The sequence below is a fragment of the Malus domestica genome, chromosome 09 (assembly GCF_042453785.1).
Source record: "Malus domestica chromosome 09, GDT2T_hap1".
In the NCBI taxonomy this organism is placed as follows: domain Eukaryota; kingdom Viridiplantae; phylum Streptophyta; class Magnoliopsida; order Rosales; family Rosaceae; genus Malus; species Malus domestica.
The window spans coordinates 9,772,618-9,791,810 of record NC_091669.1 but is presented as its reverse complement, the minus strand read 5'-3'; the positions used below and the strand labels follow the sequence as shown (position 1 = coordinate 9,791,810).

At 36.0% G+C, this 19,193-nt stretch overlaps 1 protein-coding gene across 5 annotated transcripts; it reads left to right on the top strand.

Annotated features, from left to right (window-relative positions):
- The first annotated feature begins 278 nt into the window (after positions 1 to 278).
- LOC114820548 (uncharacterized protein At4g26485-like) lies at positions 279 to 7,288 on the top strand. 5 transcript variants are annotated; one of them, XM_070804948.1, is made up of 5 exons: positions 279 to 437; positions 4,108 to 4,264; positions 4,369 to 4,573; positions 5,329 to 5,874; positions 7,006 to 7,288. In XM_070804948.1, exons 1-5 carry the CDS (start codon positions 435 to 437, stop codon positions 7,055 to 7,057), a joined length of 963 nt encoding a protein of 320 aa, XP_070661049.1. In that variant the 5' UTR covers positions 279 to 434; the 3' UTR covers positions 7,058 to 7,288. The 5 variants fall into 5 exon arrangements, with proteins under 5 accessions (XP_070661049.1, XP_070661045.1, XP_070661046.1 ...); XM_070804944.1 differs by having other exon boundaries at positions 290 to 437; positions 4,096 to 4,264; XM_070804945.1 differs by lacking the exon at positions 279 to 437 and adding an exon at positions 3,064 to 3,502 and having other exon boundaries at positions 3,589 to 4,264.
- The last annotated feature ends 11,905 nt before the right edge of the window (positions 7,289 to 19,193 follow it).

The window sequence follows — 19,193 nt, the reverse complement described above, 5'->3', positions numbered from 1 at the left end:
ACCGCAACCAAAACACGAACCAAATCGAACCGCACTGAACTGTTTGGTTTTGCGGTTTCAAAACGGTTTCGGTTTGAAACTGAACCGAATAGGGTAAACACGGTTTGGTTTCGGTTTCGGCCCTTCGAAACCGAACCGAAACCGAAACCGCATACCTTTTTTAAATCTTAAATTCTATTGGTTATTTTTATTGAGTCCATACATTTAGTATAGACTCAACCACATCATAACATAACCCTTTATTTTCTTTCTTCAAGTCCGTGCGTAGACTGCTCTTTTTTTCTCAACTTCATCTTTATTCATCTCTCTCGGTCTCCACTCTGCGACTCTGCTGCACTCCAGACGCTCTCTCTCTCTCGGTCTCCCCTCTGGCCTCCTTTCCTCTTCATTCCAGGCTTTCCAGCTCCTAGCTTCTAAATTTCAAAGGTGCTAATATGGTAAGAACTATGATTTATAACTTGTTTTAGTTAAATTTACTTATAGATTTGAGATTAATTTTAGGGTTAGGTTTAGGGTTGGGTTTTGAATCAAAAGGGGATTTGGTTTTTCGTTGGTTAGTATTTGATTTTTCTTCGTTCATGAACATTAGAATGTCAATTGAAAGCATACATTTGCATATTGGTGACATGGGAATAATGGGTAGATAGGTTCCCGTTTCTGCCGAATCTGCCCAGTATAATTTATTAATTTCAGTAAATTTTTACACAAAAAATTTAATGTGCAATTGTGCTGCGTGCGTGCATACATTAATTTAGTTTTGAGAGAAGGGGGAGAGAGGTTTTGTGGCAGGGTTGGGAACGGTGGGGGTGGTGACTACCGGAGGTGAGAGAGACGCCGTGGCTTGGCTCTCTGGCTTTGTTGGGTACATTGATAAAGATCAAAGAGGTTGGCCCCATAGTCTTCATACATTCAAATCCAAAAAAGTAATGCTAGTGGATGGCTAGCAGTGCTTACTGCATTAGCGAACCCTTTTCCATATAGGGTTTATGATAGTTAATTCTTTTTGGTTGAGCTTTAGTTTGAAGAATTCGTGGTTCAAAAAAGTTATAATGCTATTCTTTTGATATGACCTAATCAAACAAAGATAAAATATGAGTTTGAAGTCATTTTATCTCTCGTGATTATTATACCTATAGGAGTTTGAAGTCATTTTATCAAGTATTCAAATATATGATGAATTTATTAACTTGGTTGCCTCAAGTTGAATTATTTTGTTGTGGTCCTTGAGGATGTGAATTTTGTTGTGATCAACTAGGTAACTATGATAGTTTTTTATTGGTACATGCAATGTAATGCAAGGGAAAGCAGGTTGCAATTGAGGCAAAATTTGGTGTAGAGTAAAAGGCTGTGGGTTTATGACAACAAAATGGAAAGGCCCTGCCTTCGGCCACGGTTGTTCACTTTTAGTTTTAGCAGCACACTGAGCACAGAGGTGTTTGTACTCTACTAGTCCATAAATGTTGTCCCATTACACCATCCTCACTTTGCTGCTGGACACGTAATAGTCACATAATTATAAAACCCACCATCTTTTTTTCAAACAATGAAACCAAACCGAAACCGTTTGAAACCAAACCAAACCGAACCAAATGGTTTGGTTTCATTTCGGTTTTAGCCTCAAAACCGCACCGAACCAAACCGTAAAAACTTGTGGTTTTGGTTTTGGTTTCACTCAAAACCGCACCAAACCAAACCGTGCCCACCCCTACTTATAACTAGACAATGTTAGTGTTTAACTTGACTAATAGGGCTCCATTTGGTGATTCAAAACTCTATAAATGATGTGTTATTGAAAATCAGCTTCATTATTTGCTCACACCATTACCAAACATTAATGACACCATCAATTAACGGTAGTGATTCAAAAAACACTTTGAAGTGTTTCCTACAAGAACTGGTGTTTTTTTAATAAAGTACTTTCAGTATTTTTCTAAAATTTACTTGTATTTTTATCAAGAGTTGATTCTAAAAGCACTCTTTTTAAAAGTGACGAGGCTTAAGCATGGGAGATTTGACAAAAGTAAAGTCTTAAGGAAGTACATTTCAACAGGTTCACACTTGAGCCAAAATTTCTACTAATTCAACCTGCCCGACTGACCTAAACACATCATTGTCCACAGATGACCCCAAAAGGAAGTAGAAACAATTATTAATTTGCAGTTCTTATTTCCAACTTGTTTTTCCTTCTCCCCTTCCAAACCAATAGTCGATCACATGATTCATTTGGTTAAAGGAATTTTCTTTTTTTAAATTGAAAAGGATTATCTAGGTGCAGTAATTTTTGCATCGTTTGGCTCACTACAATTTTTATGAGATTCCCAGCACAGGACTGCACCTTTTGCTATATCATGTATTTTTGTGAGAGAAAAAAAAGTAGTTTCATGAGAAAATGATGAAGATTGTGTATTCTGATCACATTAGTAACAATGTAATGAAAAATGTGATGTTTAGTGATTAATTAATCTCTCACACGGCCGAAGTTCTCTTAACGTGGCCAAAGGATTGACCTACCGTTCATTAATTCATTGGCATATATAATTAACAGAATTTACTTATCGTTAGTTTAAATTTTAAATGGGCTTAGATTAATTTTTTGGAGGAAAAATGTGTTCGGAACTCCATAGATGCATCATCAGAAGATGACTTAATTACATCATGTCCTACTAATCATAACATATAGTATAACAAAGAGTGTGACATTGTTAGGACTTGTCTGCTTTCGTATTAGATATTCATATCCTTACTTTTCTTCCTATTGAATGAATTAATCCTAGGGAGTTTTAATCCTATAGTATAACAAAGGGTCTTGCTGCACCTTTGTTTCAGTCTCATTGTTCCAATCTAATGCTTGGTTCAATCAAGCATGAGATTGCAGGGGATGTAAAGATGTATTAGATGCTTCAGGTATTGACAAGTGTACGTAGTTAGGTTGCTAGGTAGTTAAGTTTGTTATCCGTAGTTAACTTACTTAGTGACTAAGATAGCCTTGTCTCTCAGTAATTACTTACTTAATGACTAAGATAGCCTTGTCTATATATATGTGTAGCTATTGTAACACAGATTATTCATTCAATACATACAAGATACAATTCATTTCTCTCTCTAAGATTGCTACTCTCTCGAATCTCTCTTTCTCTCTCAAGAACACATATGATGAACAAGAACTCCTTTGTATTCTGACAGCCTTCTCTCCCTCAATTAGAAGCTTCTCTCTCCGTGTCCCTTCTCTCTCCTCCCTCTCGTCGTGTCTCTCTCTACGCGTTATCTCCCTCTTCTCTCTGCAACGCAGAGAATAGCCGTCTCTCCGACGAACCAACATCCCTCAATCACCACATCTCCACCCCTTCACCGCCTGAACTCAACTGAGTTTTGTTTCTCTGGAAAACCAGAGAATCGGAGAGCCGAGCTCGGTTCGAAATCCAAAGGTATCCGACGGTTTTCCCGACGATCTCGACGGCGACTTGCCTCTGGGTTGCCACGAATCGGCCTCTCGTCAACACAAGTAACTTCTAGACCCCTTGCAGGTGAGTATCCACTTCGTTTTAGTGTGTTTCGAACGAGTTTTAAACGGATCTGTTTTCCGGCTAGTTTTGCAGTGAACCAAACGATCTTTCCGTCCATGCTACGTCTTTTTGGACGAGTTTGAGGTCGTAGTTCAACTCCCGAACCTCCCGAAGCCCAGTTAATAGCCGGTGCTTGAAACCATGATGGAAAATCGGACTGAGTCTCCTCCGTTTGAGTTTGAGGCTTTCCAGCCACTTTTTGGCCAAAAACAAGATGATTGTCGAACTCTATGCCCTCTCCTCAAATTAGCCTAGGGTGTGAATTTTGGCAAATATAGCCTACATCTACATCCACTTCAAAAGAGAGATGGTTTTCTCATTCAACAACTTAGGTTTTACAGCTCCCTGGTACAAATACATATTACAATCACCGATCAACCACCATAATTAAAATACTCTACAACTTCCCAAAAGACCACATTTTCCCGAAGCCACCAGCTGTCTATATATATATATACATACATACATATATATATATATATATATATATATTAGTGAAATAGTTCAAAGAGAATACTTATAATTTTTAAAGGAACTTGAGCAGAAATCAAGAATGGGTAAAAAACAGAGACGGATAGGACACTACTCTAGCTCGCAGAAAATACTCTTGGTTGGTGAGGGAGACTTCTCATTTTCTGCCTGTTTGGCTAAAGCATTTCGCTCTGCCAGGAACATGGTTGCTACGACTCTCAAATCCCAAGGTAAAATTTATAGACTCCATGGATGTTTACAAACAGAAATTCATTATCTTGATCTTTTTGAATTTGTTTTACATGAATTAATAAATTTTCTTGAAATCTTTCAGATACTTTATTGACAGAGCATAGGAGCTGTGAGGAGCATTTGGAGGAGTTGAAAAAAAGAGGGTGCTTGGTGTTGTATGAAGTCAATGTATATGTCATGCACCGTCATCCCACACTTAAGTCCATGAAATTTGATGTTATCATATTCAACTTTCCTCATGCAGGACATTACCATCGGCTGTGCGAAAAAGACGAGGAGCTCATAGAGTAAGTGACAAAATTTACCTTGATCTTTTGCACCATACTTTGTTCCAACATGCTCTCCACTGATGCCTATGTATGAACTTGGCGCTGTACTGATTGATGAAATATTAGGCTCCTATTAATATTAGTGGAAAGAGAGTTGTTATTGGCCCTCCAAAATAGTTGTCATGTACTTCACATTAGTGAAAGAAAAGTGGAGGAATGAGTGTAGGATGAGTATTTGGAGTGTTAATAACAAATATATAATGACGTAATTAGTAAATATTTTGATGGATGTTTAATTTAATTAATTTCAAGGTTGTCACAAGTTTTCATCTAAGCAGTGACCGGTAACTTATCATTACTTTGTGAATGATGGACAATAATTATGTAATTCCTGATTTGTGGAGATATTTCGTGATCTCTTATTGATTCCCAAATCATTTAGATTAGCCTTCCTTTTATGACATTGTTGTATGTATTGAATGAGAATTCAACCCTCAAACCTTTCGTAGGATTCAAGGACAAACCTTCTATGTTATTCTATACTGCTTAATCTTTTAGTGAAGTATTGCATGGTTAATCAATTTTGTTTTTATTTTTTGTTACACAATCAGTTTTGTTTATGCAATGGTGAGGATGCAGGACCAGTTATATAGCAAAATGCAGATTCTTAAAGCTCTCTCTACCCATATTATCAATTCTCATATGGTATTATAACTATTAGTTACTGAATTACTTTGTCATAAGTGATTAATATGGAGCTTCAATGGAGCTAGATTGCACAGGCATTTGTTAAAATCCTTTTTCAAAAGCGCCTGCGGGATGCTCAGCAAAGGTGGTGAAATTCATGTTTCACACATGGTAGGCTACCCGTATGATCAATGGAAGTTGAAGGAGCTTGCTGAGAAAGCAGGCCTGTTTTTGAAAGAGAAAGTGTGGTTCAACAAGTCAGACTACCCTGGTTACCACAGTAAGAGGGGTGGCGGCATCCAGAGCGACAAAATGTTTCGTCCGAAAAAAAAAACATGTTACACCTTCAAATTTTCTCTGAAACAAACAAGTTCTGAACTTTCTGTTTGTAATCCCACAACTAGCATTGTTAGTGATGGCCCTTCACCACCTGGCTATCAGGGTTACCTTTGTCCTCCAGCTCCCCCAAGCCCCACACCCTCTCCCCTCCTAGACGATTATGACCCTCCAGCTCATCCAAGCCCGCCCTTACCCCCTTCCTGCCAAGAGGATGATGACCCTCTAGCTCCCCCGACCCCACCTTCACGCCAAGTTGATGAAGACATCGGCTGCTACTCAGTCCTTAGATGCTGGTATGTGCATGCTGTCCTTCTCCTACTACCCTTACTAGCTTTCAATTGCAATTGATTTACAAAAGTACCTTACGTAGTATACCCGTTCCATATTCTATTAGCTATGATGGGTTATTAGCTCCTGATATGTTTTTTACCCAACTCCTTTTGCACAACTGATATTAGTGACCATTGTCAATTACCCAAGTTTTCTTATAATGCTCCTTATGTTTTGATTTTCATATTCGACATGATTGGGTATTGTGTGTTTTACTGTTTGTTGTTTTCTTTCTGTCTTTTTTAGGACAAATTTTTAAGAATAATACTTGAGTTTCCCCATTGGGAATGCACATATCCCACATTTAATCTTTTTTTTTATATATATAAACTCCAGAATTAGAATTATTTGTTGTGGCCTATATTTAACTGACAGGAAGAGGGGGCCGGCGGCATAGAGAAAATATAGAGAGAGAAATGTGTTTGTAGGGTTATGTGGATGATGCCTTTATTTATAGTAATAAGAGAGAGAAGAATAACTATAATCAAATTTAATATAGGATTTACACAGTTACACTTAAATAAAGAAGTTTATAACATCATCCAATTTTTTAATCATTATTCGAACAGAAGGTCATTTAGTCATCTTAATGTAACATATAAATGGACGGTTCATTATAAATATGTTACTTGATGCTCATGCTTTTGGGTGACGATTTGAATAATTTTTTGTAGGTATGAGAAGACTAAAAAGTTAAAACGGTTTTGATTATCAAATCTGTATGGTAAATGTACTTTATTCGAAAGAAGTGGAGTATGTTCATTTTCACAAGAGAACACAAGTATTATCCAAAATTAATCTAATTTCTTGATGATTATCAGCTGTAACTGTAGAATTTTAGAATTAATGGCCAATATGAACCTAGAATCAATTCCATAAGGCGTGACAATATCACTGTACCCTTCGATGTACTTAGATTAAGCATAAACACAGTGAACAGGATGAAATGATTGTACAATTGAAACTAAGATTTGTTGCAATTGAATTATTTTTAAATGCCTTATAATACTATAGGACAACTAAAATTGCTTTTTGGTTTCCGTTTTTCTTCCACTGCTTCACTGACCCCAGCGGTCTCTTGTTTAATTTTGCAGTTTGTCTGCAATTTTTCGCTGCTGGCCGGATATTGGACGCTCGCTGCTTTAGTCCGTTAGATACATTTGCTCTTTTATGAACGGTGCTACTGTGTGGTGTTTGGTAATAATTTTTTAATGGTTGAGATGTCATGTTTCATGTTTCCTGCATTAGATTTTAAAGAATGCAGCATTGTATTTGGTGTAGACAAGATTTTGGGGCAGCTGGATCTGTGTAAGTAGTCCAAGAAAAAACGGTTATATGAGAATATGAAATCGGGCCCTGGTCTCTGGTTTGAACTTATATGGCAAAACAAACTAATTTCACCACTTTATCATCATTTAAATTTTAAATTTTAGCCCATCTTTAGAAATGTTTCATAACTTTTTATTTTATTTTAGGGTTAAGTATGAACAACTATCCAACATTTAAAGGTTACATTAATTGACCTCAATCATTTAAAACATTTCAAATTATGTAACCTTTTTGAAAAATGAACACTTGTTAGATAACTAGCATTAAGTGAAGACCTAGACAAGTATTGATGCGAGACATCGCTTCTGTGTCGTTTATAGATCTTTAAATCTCTAAATTGATCCCTTATAACTAGACAATGTTAGTGTTTAACTTGACTAATAGGGCTCCATTTGGTGATTCAAAACTCTATAAATGACGTGTTATTGAAAATCAGCTTCATTATTTGCTCACACCATTACCAAACATTAATGACACCATCAATTAACGGTAGTGATTCAAAAACACTTGGAAGTGTTTCCTACAAGAACTGGTGTTTTTTGGATAAAGTATTTTCAAGTATTTTTCTAAAATTTACTTGCGTTTTTATCAAGAGTTGATTTTAAAAGCACTCTTTTTAAAAGCGACTAGTCTTAAGCTTGAGAGATTTGACAAAAATAAAGTCTTAAGGAAGTACATTTCAATAGGTTCACACTTGAGCCAAAATTTCTACTAATTCAACCTGCCCGACTGACCTAAACACATCATTGTCCACAGATGACCCCAAAAGGAAGTAGAAACAATTATTAATTTGCAGTTCTTATTTCCAACTTGTTTTTCCTTCTCCCCTTCCAAACCAATAGTCGATCACATGATTCATTTGGTTAAAGGAATTTTCTTTTTTTAAATTGAAAAGGATTATCTAGGTGCAGTAATTTTTGCATCGTTTGGCTCACTACAATTTTTATGAGATTCCCAGCACAGGACTGCACCTTTTGCTATGTCATGTATTTTTGTGATAAAAAAAAGTAGTTTCATGAGAAAATGATGAAGATTGTGTATTCTGATCACATTAGTAACAATGTAATGAAAAATGTGATGTTTACTGATTAATTAATCTCTCACACGGCCGAAGTTCTCTTAACGTGGCCAAAGGATTGACCTACCGTTCATTAAGTCATTGGCATATATAATTAACAGAATTTACTTATCGTTAGTTTAAATTTTAAATGGGTTTAGATTAATTTTTTGGAGGAAAATGTGTTCGGAACTCCATAGATGCATCATCAGAAGATAAGATGACTTGATTACATCAAGTCCTACTTGAGCTTTCATAATCATAACATATAGTATAACAAAGAGTGTGACATTGTTAGGACTTGTCTGCTTTCGTATTAGATATTCATATCCTTACTTTTCTTCCTATTGAATGAATTAATCCTAGGGAGTTTTAACAAAACATTTCTGGTACTGTTCACTTTTAACAAAAAACCACATTTTTACCTTTAATTGGCACTATTCACTATACCTTTAAAAAGACTTTTCGTTAAAAGAAAAGTTTTTTTGGACTTTCAGTTAATTTTCTTTTAATCCTATTGGTTATAGGAATGAAGAGAAATTTTGGCTCTTCAATGATGGAGGAGTACTCCTCCTCAAAATATTTATTCACAAAATTTTGTATTTATAGTCAAAACGCATATTAAAGCTAAGATTGTTTAGTCGTCGAGATATATAAAAAATAGATGATAAAAGCATTACAACATGTTTATCTATTAATGTTTAACTAAAAACGACCTTAGTTTTCATTAACTTTTTGCAAAAATGATATTTACAAGGTAATTTAAAAAATGAACAGTTTGAATTAACCACGAAGTTTTGTGAATAGACCATGAAGTATTTGCGGATGATCTTCTCCTCGTTGGTTGTGATTTTTAAAAGGAAAAATTAGTATCCGGTCCCTAGTTTTTACTGTTCATTGACTAACACCTTATTAGTTCTCAAATTTTGATTCAAGTCCCTAGCATTAATGTGATAGTGAATTTACATGTTTATTATATAATTTTTTTAATATAAAAATTAGTAATTAATTTAGGGTTTAATACTCACACCTCTATTAAACTTCTAATTAATTTTCAATTCAAACATTTCCAAAATAATAAAAAATTAAATTAAATTAAGTTTGTACCTATTAGTTTTTTTTATATATAAAAAGATTCTCAATTTTTTAATCTTAAATTTACCCATTCATATAATTTTTCAATTTTTTTAATCTTAAATGTACTCATTCTCAAATATATCAATTTGTTATATGTAAAATGTACCCTTTTTTAATATAAAATCCATTCAAATTTTTTAATCCATGTTTAAACTTATATGGGTACATTCTTTTTCGTTGATTTGAGAATGTATCCATGTTTTGGTACAATAACTTTTTTTGTTAATTTTGGTTAATGTACCCATACATATATGTATATATACACACACACACACACACACAATATAATAGAGAGAATAATTTATATTTTATTATTTTTAATCCCATAAATTATGGGTTTTATTTAAAATATCATTAATACAAACAATTACAAATTTCAATTTTTAATTTTTAATTAAAAAAATATAGTAACTTACATTATTACATTAATATCAGGGACCTCAATCAAAAATTAAAAACTAACAAGGTTTCAATCAAAGAATATTGATAGCTAGGGACCGCATCCAAAGTGTCCCTTTTTAAAATAACTTGACACATTCATTCCTCTTTTCTATATTTCCTTTTTCTGTAATTTTATAATTAACTAGGAGCTGGTTGGTCCATTTGTATATTGATTTTTGCCGTCCTTGGTTTTTGTTATTTCAGATAAATAATGAAATTTTGAATAGAATATTTTTTTTTTGTGAGCAAACAATATTATCTACATTAGAAGAGAGCTGGGTGGGAAGATGAATACCACTAGATCATAGTATTAAGTGACTGACTAAGTGAGGATTAGAAACTTCAATAATTCCAAATTCCTTTTTTTTTTTTTTTGATAAATGATAGATTTGTTTAATTAGATGTTAGATTAGGAAGTCAACAGGATTTGAACCCAAGTTGTGGTGCAAGTTCAACACTCATCTCCACCACTATAATAAAAGGTCACTTACAATTTTAAATTCCAACTGAGTAGACGACTTCCATCAAGTTGGGAATTAAAGTAGTTGACTTTTTATCGTGCGATTTTATCTTTATATATAAAGGCAACAACTCTTTTTGAGGTCACAAGTTTCACTAAAAAGTTTTAGACAAAAATACCCCCAAAACAAAAAAAAAATAAAAAGCAACCCACAATAATGCACCAAATAAGGTAAGGGTATTTTCGTCTTTTTAATAGTGTTTTTTGAATAATTAATTCTTTTTGTACAGTGTTTTTTAATTAGTACCTCACAATAGACTAACATGTGATTCAACAAATTGTTCAACAAATTGTTCATTAAATATTATTTTATCTATTTTTAAACACGTTCAAAGCATCTCAAGAAGCGTGTAATGCCGATTATAAAAAAGATCTTTCGCACGCGCATAATAATGTGATTAAATTAGTTGTCCAATGATTGTTTTTTTTTTTTGAACAAACAATATTATCTATACTACGGAGGAATGGATGGGCTTAGCCTCACAATGGGCTAGCAATAATGTGATTCAATCAGTTATTTATTAAATAGTATTTTCTCTATTCTTAATGTAAATTCAATAGAATGTAGATAGAAATTGAAATACTGATTTTATTATGTGAATTCAGCTGCTTTGATTAGTTTGTGAGGGTTTTTCCAGCATGATCCAAGATTATTCATTTACTTCAAATATTTGACTTTCCTTTTGTAAATCCACGCATATAAATACATTTAAAATATGTAAGTCGCATGTAGCACGTCGTGATTCAAAAAATGTCTTCTGCACATGCGTGAGCATGTGCATGAAGGCTAGTTAAACCCTTAAATGAGATATGATGTGTCGTCATTTGATATGATTTCACAAAACAATATTGTCCTTTTAACGAGTGAATTGGGTTAATAGTTCATCACAATGCACAACTTATTAAGCACCTCTTTGAGTAAGATTATAGGAGCGTTCACTGCGTGGGTGTCTCGCTCACCCTTATTTTTCGTTGATCCTGTTGTTGCGTTGGTTTGTTCTCTTGGTGCTAGTGGTGGCTTTGCGATGGAGACACATCTGTTGGCTACTGGTTTCCATTCCAGTCTTAGGTTTTCTTGTTGTTGTTCAGCTGGCCACTTTTGGGCATAGCTAATGTATTTTCTTATTTGCTATTGCACTTATATTTAAATGGTGAGCTACCTTTTCCTTGTTCTTGCCTTTTTATACAATGGAAGTATTTTAGTTTGACCAAAAAAAAAACACGAAAGAAATGTTAATGAGAAGAGGAAAAATGTTGCATTACTATCAAGACAAAAATGAAACTAAACAAAAGGTTGTAGTTGTTGTGACATATGTTCTAATACTGTTTGGACCTGATTTTACACCATCGGCCCAAGCAACTGAGGCCGTTGAGTGAGCATGGTTCTTGATCGTCGGATATGGAAGTTAAAATATTTTGTTATTGTTAAGAAATAATATTATGGTTTTTAATCATAATAATTATCTTTATCTCGGTTTTCTTGTACAAAATAAGTGGGATTCTCATTATCTTTAATGGGAAGCAGTAACAACAAAGTTCAGATTAACTTGGGTCTATTGGCTGTAGACGTGTTGATTGATAGGAGATCATCACGAGGGATTTGATATCATCTAAAAAAAATCGTAGTCATGGATAATGATGGCATAGGAAACCTAGGTAGACTAGGCTTTTTGTTTTACTTGGTGATGGATGTGACAGATTGGTTTGAAATGATAAGGATGCTTTGAATTTTCAAAGTCTCTTTGAAAAAATCTGGATGCAACGCAAAGAGGCTGGCGAGGTTTTTGGCAGAATATATTAAAGAAAATATCGGTTGTTTTGATATTGTTTTTTGGAGTATATCCGGGAAAAGGCTTTATTGGATTGGTGATCACGTAGGCTTAGCTATAAATACAAAGCTGCAGATAACAGAAATGGGCTCCAACTCAACACATAAACTGCCCTATGCAAACCCTCGCTCTACGCGAAACCTCTCAAACATCTTGAGATTTTTATTTTCTTTTTCGCCAACACATCTTCATTTTGAATAAACAACACTGTGAAGGCAACCGGCGAACATCTTCAGTTTGGATAAACAGCACTACGACGAGGCCGATTGGTTATCTATCCAAGTCTTGGTCTAGAAGGATGTTCGAATCCTTTTTGGCAGAGGTCATCTCATTAGCCTTCTCGGTGAAGCGAGGTGTTACCAGGTTACTACATTCGGCACCCTGGGAGCCAAATTTGATATTGAACTTCGCAGAACTAGTAGCATTGTCTTCAGGCTCTAGAACCCGAAGGCCGAGATGTGTTCCTTCCTCGGCCGCAGTCGAGAGATTAAGAAGTCAGCAGCGCGCCCAACTCGACATCAACAAATTTTACTCACTAGTCGAGCTCAGCCGTCGAGTTGGCACGCCCCGCACACAACCGAATGACGTAATTAGCTTATTAATTACTCGGCCTGCGCGCCACATAGGCTTGGTAGTTTTTAGGGTCAACAAATACATATTGTGATTATGTAAATCCTAAGTAGAGTTAGACTAGGAATCCTTTGGGATCTAGAAGATCTTTCCTAATAGACTTTGTAGTACTTAGAGAGCCAGTTTCTCTCCTTCTTTTTACTATAAATAAAGGCACAAAGATTGGGGAATTAACACACAATTCCTCAAGCCTATTCTCCACTCTCTTTCTCTCCATGTCGTACCCCTCAGTAAATATATGTCACAACACATTATCAGCACGCTCCTCACGCTATGCTAAAGAGAATTTATTCGTCTTCAATCAGGAGAGTATTACGTTTCAATTATTTTTAATTGATTAAAGTTTGATTTTATTGAATTCATATACTTTTATTGATTCAATTTATTTTTTCTCTTATGTTGAATGTGATACAAGCTTGAAGATAAAAGCCAAAATTGAAGAAAGAATCTCTACATACCCATTCACAATATTCATCACGCAATCTAGGTTCTTCTAAAACAACAGTGTTTATCTCGATATTTTTTTAGCCTTGAATGCATGAACCTTCACCATAATGCATGACCAAACTTTATGATTTACGAATTTTAGATTCTACATAAATTGTTTATGCATTATAATCATGATATTGCTATTATGTGAATTAAATATGTGTGGATATAGGAAGAAAAAAAAAAAAGTGGGCTTAGATGCCCTAGTCTACTTTAGACAGGGCCTGATCTATAACTCCTCAACTTGAGCATGCAGCTCGCGCAGGAGCTGCTGAGCCGAAGCTCACTCTAAGCCAAACATAAGGGTCTTGAACAACTTGTCGTTCATGTCATCTTCTCCATCCACCTCATAAATTTTGTGTGATTTTCCATCGAGTTATATGATCTCCGACAACATAGACGACCTGCAATCATTTCCAGGTAAGGCCCACGATTTTCCGATGACTTGAAGTCATCACAGTGGTGAAAGCTGACGACTAGATGTCGTCCGATCCCCTCCCCGATATTAAGGCTTCGAGTTTTCCTTCGAAATCTCCACAGAGTTCAAGATTTCTCACTCCTCAGATGTTTGGAACCCTACCCCATCGAAATCCCGTTCGATTTTGCTCGGAACTTGTCGCCGCCTGTAGTGTCGTGCCTAGTTTCCTCAACGACAACATACTCAGGTTTTGCTAGGGTGTCCGTAACCCAACTCGAGGCCTTGGGCCTCCTCTCGATGCTCAGCCCAATTGCTCAGCTCACAGTCTTGGGCTTAAACAAATTGTCCTTCAATCCTCTATTTTGGGCCATTCTTTTCTGAAAGACAAATGGCCTCAGCCCCTTTTTTTGGCTTATAATTTCTTTGGGCTTTTTTTGGTTTTTCCCCCAGTTTTCCTTTATGGACCTACAATCTACAGAGCAAAATTTGTTTTTCTTTCGGGCCTATTAACTTTAGCCCATGAAAAACTGCCTTATTTAATGGGAGTTGTTTTTAACTTTTTCTTTCTTAGCCCATATTTGGGCCTGGGTTCTATTAACCAAATTTTTTTTTTCTCACTAGCCTGTAGCCAAGCCAATTAAAATAATATTTTTTGGACTCGAAGCTCCATATTTTTTTAGGGCCTAAACTTTCACACAAATGGTCTCGAAGCTACCCATTATTAATATTATTTTTTTTTTGCTTTATATATTATGTCTTGTATATATTACATTTGTTTGCAAGTATATGAACCTGAAGTTTAGACTTCTGAACTCGAAGTTTCTGAAAAATGTCATAGAAACTTGAAGTTTCTTAACGCGCAACACTCATGCTGAGACCCGAAGTTCTCCATGCTTAAATCCGTTTAAACCAAACCATGTCTTAGAACCTAAATGTTCTAACTTTGATGTTTATGGAAATTTTATTTCCCAAAGCACCGATCACATTCTTGTTTCCGCCATTCAGTGTATTGTCAAATCATAACAAGTTCGATTTCACTGATTTAGAAGTTTCGAACAAGAAACTACTTTATGTGAATACAAGACATGACACCCTTCTTGACTACGACTAGTTGCGAAGTCAATGTAGCCAGTTATGGTGTGGAAGAGCTGAATAAGCCTTCGTCATGATCTTCATTCAAAGACTCATGCCTGAAGCATATCAAATGAAAGTACCTCACTGTCGAGGACTCCATGGCTCTTTGACTTGCTATGGACAGTTTCAAATCATGCAAAGATGAATTCTTGCCCGAAGAAAAACATGATTGAAACCTTTTTATGTCCATGTATAGGTACAATTCTGAAGTTTATATCCGATCAAATTTTGACTGGAAGAAAATCTTTCTCGTCCTTCTATATCTATATTGCTCCTGAAGCAGCAGTATAGAGAGCGGAAGTTTACTAAATTCTCGGATTTGATTACTACCACACCTGTGAGAGAAAGGTACCTCAACAATTCGGCTGGGAGGTACCGAACAGTATGGACCCAGTTTTGGATGGAGTTTACCGAATGGTAGTGCCCTACTTCGGCAGGGATGCACCGACTTGCATGCTCTGATTCGGAAAAGATGCACCGAATGGTATTGCTCTGCTTCGGCAGAAGCTACCAAATAGACCTCTCCAGTTTTGGCTGGAGCTTACGAAACCTAGGTCTAGGTCTGTCTCTCATCATACAATCTAATTTCGAGTTTGTTTTACAACCTATGGCAGAATATAGGCCTGCCAAGAAGTGGTATCATGCCCGAAGCATGATCCTTGGCACCTAAGAACTAAAAATTCAAGAATACGAGATAGTATTCATGAACCTTAACCCTGCAGAATCTAACTTTGTTTTGACGGAATAAATCATTGGTTATGCATTTTTTTGTGCTTTTACCAATGTTGTTCAAGAGTACCATTTCCTTAGTCAATCTATGAGACTAATTTTGCTCCATCTAACACATTTGGCAAGCGAAAATTTGACATAAAAGGCTTATTGGCCGAACCCCCTTGTATATTTGTTTACTTTATGAACAATTTATTTTGTTCTTGGATTTAAGATTGGTGTTTGGATGTCACTATTATTCTCGAATAAAAGTTAATTAACGAAAATTACCACATACTAATACAATTAACTCATGCTTAGGTATGTTTGTGGGGAAGTTAGTAGTCTGGTTCTATGCTAAATTCATAACTAATCATTCCCTGACAACCTTTCAAGCTTATCCAACCTGATTATGGGGAATAACACTGTCTTATATTGTCCAATGGTACTAATTTTACCATAAAGGGAAGCCTTATACTCACTCGTTCTGGAATAACGCCTTTTGAGATTTGAGGATATTCGATAACATTATTACATATTGAAACCAATGTAGAAAATAAAGTAAAATTCCTTCACATATTACCATGCTGCATTTCCTATGAGTATAGCTAGAAGCGTATTCTAGAAAAGATGGAATGCTTAACGAGTGGATTACATCCATTCAGGCCCATTATGTGGCCGGCCAGAAGCCCGCGATTTCAAAGCAATTTTCGTTGTGGATGTACATTTGGGATATCTATGATGATCCATGATGCGCCGTTTTGAGCATCCTCTTTACCAGAAGTAAATACATCATACCTGGAAGCGTATTATGCCTTAGCATCTTCCATCTTTTCTACAAAGGATTCAGTGGGACGTTTGTGGACTGATTCAACCACTCTGCGGACCATTTATATACTTTATGGTATTGGTTGATGCTTCTGCACGTTGGTCACACGTGTGGCTGTTATCCATAAGCTGCATTCTCTACACTGGTGGCTCATATTAACAAGCTTAGGGTTCACCACCCTGATTATCTGATCAAATCTATTTGTTTAAATAAGTTGGAGAATTTACATCAAAAATTTTCGATGGATATTGCATGTCAGTTGGGTTTTTGAAGTTGAACATCCAATACCCCATGTTCATACCCAGAACGACCCAGCAGAAGCATTCATAAAACGCCTCCAAAAGAATACGCGATTGATTAGTCATACGTACCAAGTTCTTGATCTCCACTTGGGTCATACAATATTGCAAGCAACCATGTTGGTCCGCCTAAGGCCCTTCATGACCCAACCTTATAAGCATGTGTTAGTTGGTTACCAGATACGAACCTGATATATTGTATATACGCGTCTTTAGTTATGCGATCTATGTCCTATTTATGTCGCCCTTACGTACAAATAAAATGGTCCTCAGAGAATGATGGAAATATGTGTCGGTTATGATTCTCCTTTTATTATTCGTTACTTGGAACCTTTGACAGACGATATCTTTACCGCTTGTTTTATGGATTGTCACTTTTATGAGACAATATTCCCGTCCTTAAGAGAAGATAAGAACATCAAGGTTCCTAAAAGAACGACGCAAATGATCGTGGACGTCCCGACTATGTCTCATTTCGATCCTAATCTAGATCGTTAGTATAACCAGACACTTCCTCTGATCTAGCAAAAGTATCACATATACCAGCTACAAATGTGTCTGCAAAGATGAATGTACCAAATATACGACATACCTTCGTCCAAAAGCAGGAACACCACTACTGTGGCTAACCCTCATACATTGACGCCTAGCCAATCAATCTGTTCTACGCCAGAAACATGGCAGATCACTCGGTTCGAGGATTCACTTCCCCAAAACTAAAGGAACATTGCACAAACGAATTTACCCCTTGATCGTTGTCTTAATCTTTTTCATCTCATGAGATTAAATTCGGATTACTCTCGAGACTTGAAGTTCTTAATCCAGTATACTAGTTTGGATGAGATATGGAATTAGAATGAGATTATCATAAATGATGTTTCATTTATATGGCAACTACCGACATAATGAAAAGCGACGATAACGAACTTCATTTCATTGATTAATGTCGACGTAAAATTGATTAGACAACTAGAAAAATCAATTGATGACGAATGAGATGAATGAAATAGTACAATATGACACCTTGTGGTGCAAGGTTTCTCTCATAGGCTATGTGATTGATTGCAGCATTACAAATGTGGTTGTAGTATCTCTGGGATCCTGATACGAAACCTACATGGAATTTCCAAAGGACTTACATGTACTGATTCAAATAGTTCTAGACCACAAGAACACCTTCTTGGTTCTTAAGAGGCGTTCACTTTGAGGATGCGGAACTATCTGGATGGATGTGTTATACATATCTAAGTGAATATTTGATCAGTTAAGGACGTATGCCCATGCGTGTACAAAATTCGAAATTGCTAGAGTTGAGAAAACTAACTCCCACCTAAAGTCGGATTTTAAGATGAATGATTTTGGGAAAACTCAACATTACCTCGACCTGAAGTTTCGAGCTAGTTTTAATGGTATTCTGATCCACCACTTGAACTAGACCCAGAAGGTATTACATCCGAGTATACCATAATCGTCTATACGCTAGATGCAAATGAGACAATCACGAAGGATATGGAGCACAAGGTTCCATATTGGAACGTGAGGCAACCATATCTAAGTACCCTTTGCGTTTGTTGTACTTAGCTCAATGCACTAGATTGGACATCTTATGTGCTGATAATCTTTTGGCATAAAGCAGCACTGCGCCTACACGCCATCACCAAATTGGTGTTAAAGACCTTTTTTTGTTACTATGCATTTGGGTTTATATATCCCTATGCATCTCAGAATAGATCACACCTTCTTGATCTTCAGAATGATGCCTACCTTGTGGGGTTCGCTGAATCAGCCATATGTTTGACCGCACAAGGAACATTCCCGAATGGTTAAGTCTTTACCATTAAGGAACATCGCAATATCTTGGAGGTTTGTGATATAAACCTTTAGTTGCAAAACCTTTGAATTGTTCCAAGACTCACTGTATCTCATCACGTGAGAGATATAATTGAGAACTCTTGTTAAGCATATTCGAACTTTCTGCGATTTTCATCCATCGTTGAGCCCAACAACGATCCATGAAGACAACACTGTATGTATCGACCAAATCATAATACATCCAACAAGTCAACGCCAAGCATATTGTGTCTACATCATCATGAGCATCAGAAGATTGAAGTCAAGCAGTTTGATCCTAGACAACCTTGCCGACCTCTACACGACTTCAGTGCCGAAGTCTACCTTCTAGAAGCTTGTCTAAGGAATTAGTATGCGTAACTTTCTCACTTACGATGCTTGTAGTTTCATTTAGAAGTTTTGTCAAACTCAAGAGAGGTATCTAGAAGTATACCCACTTGACCTTAATGTATTATTTTTCCTACGATTAGGATCCCACTGGGTTTTTGCTACCTGACTAGGTTTTGATAAGGCACCCATCCTAGGTTGGTCATACCTTTCTGTACATTTTACTTGCGTCCCGAAGACGTATAATTTTAACTTAATGCAACTTCTCACTTTTCTCCTTTGAC

Bases quoted from the DNA above. Each gene is read 5' to 3' on its own strand.
- LOC114820548 (XM_070804944.1), top strand. The intron at 4,574-5,328 runs GTAAGTGACAAA...CAATGGAGCTAG, and splicing joins AAAGACGAGGAGCTCATAGA to ATTGCACAGGCATTTGTTAA. The intron at 5,875-7,005 runs GTATGTGCATGC...TTAATTTTGCAG, and splicing joins TACTCAGTCCTTAGATGCTG to TTTGTCTGCAATTTTTCGCT.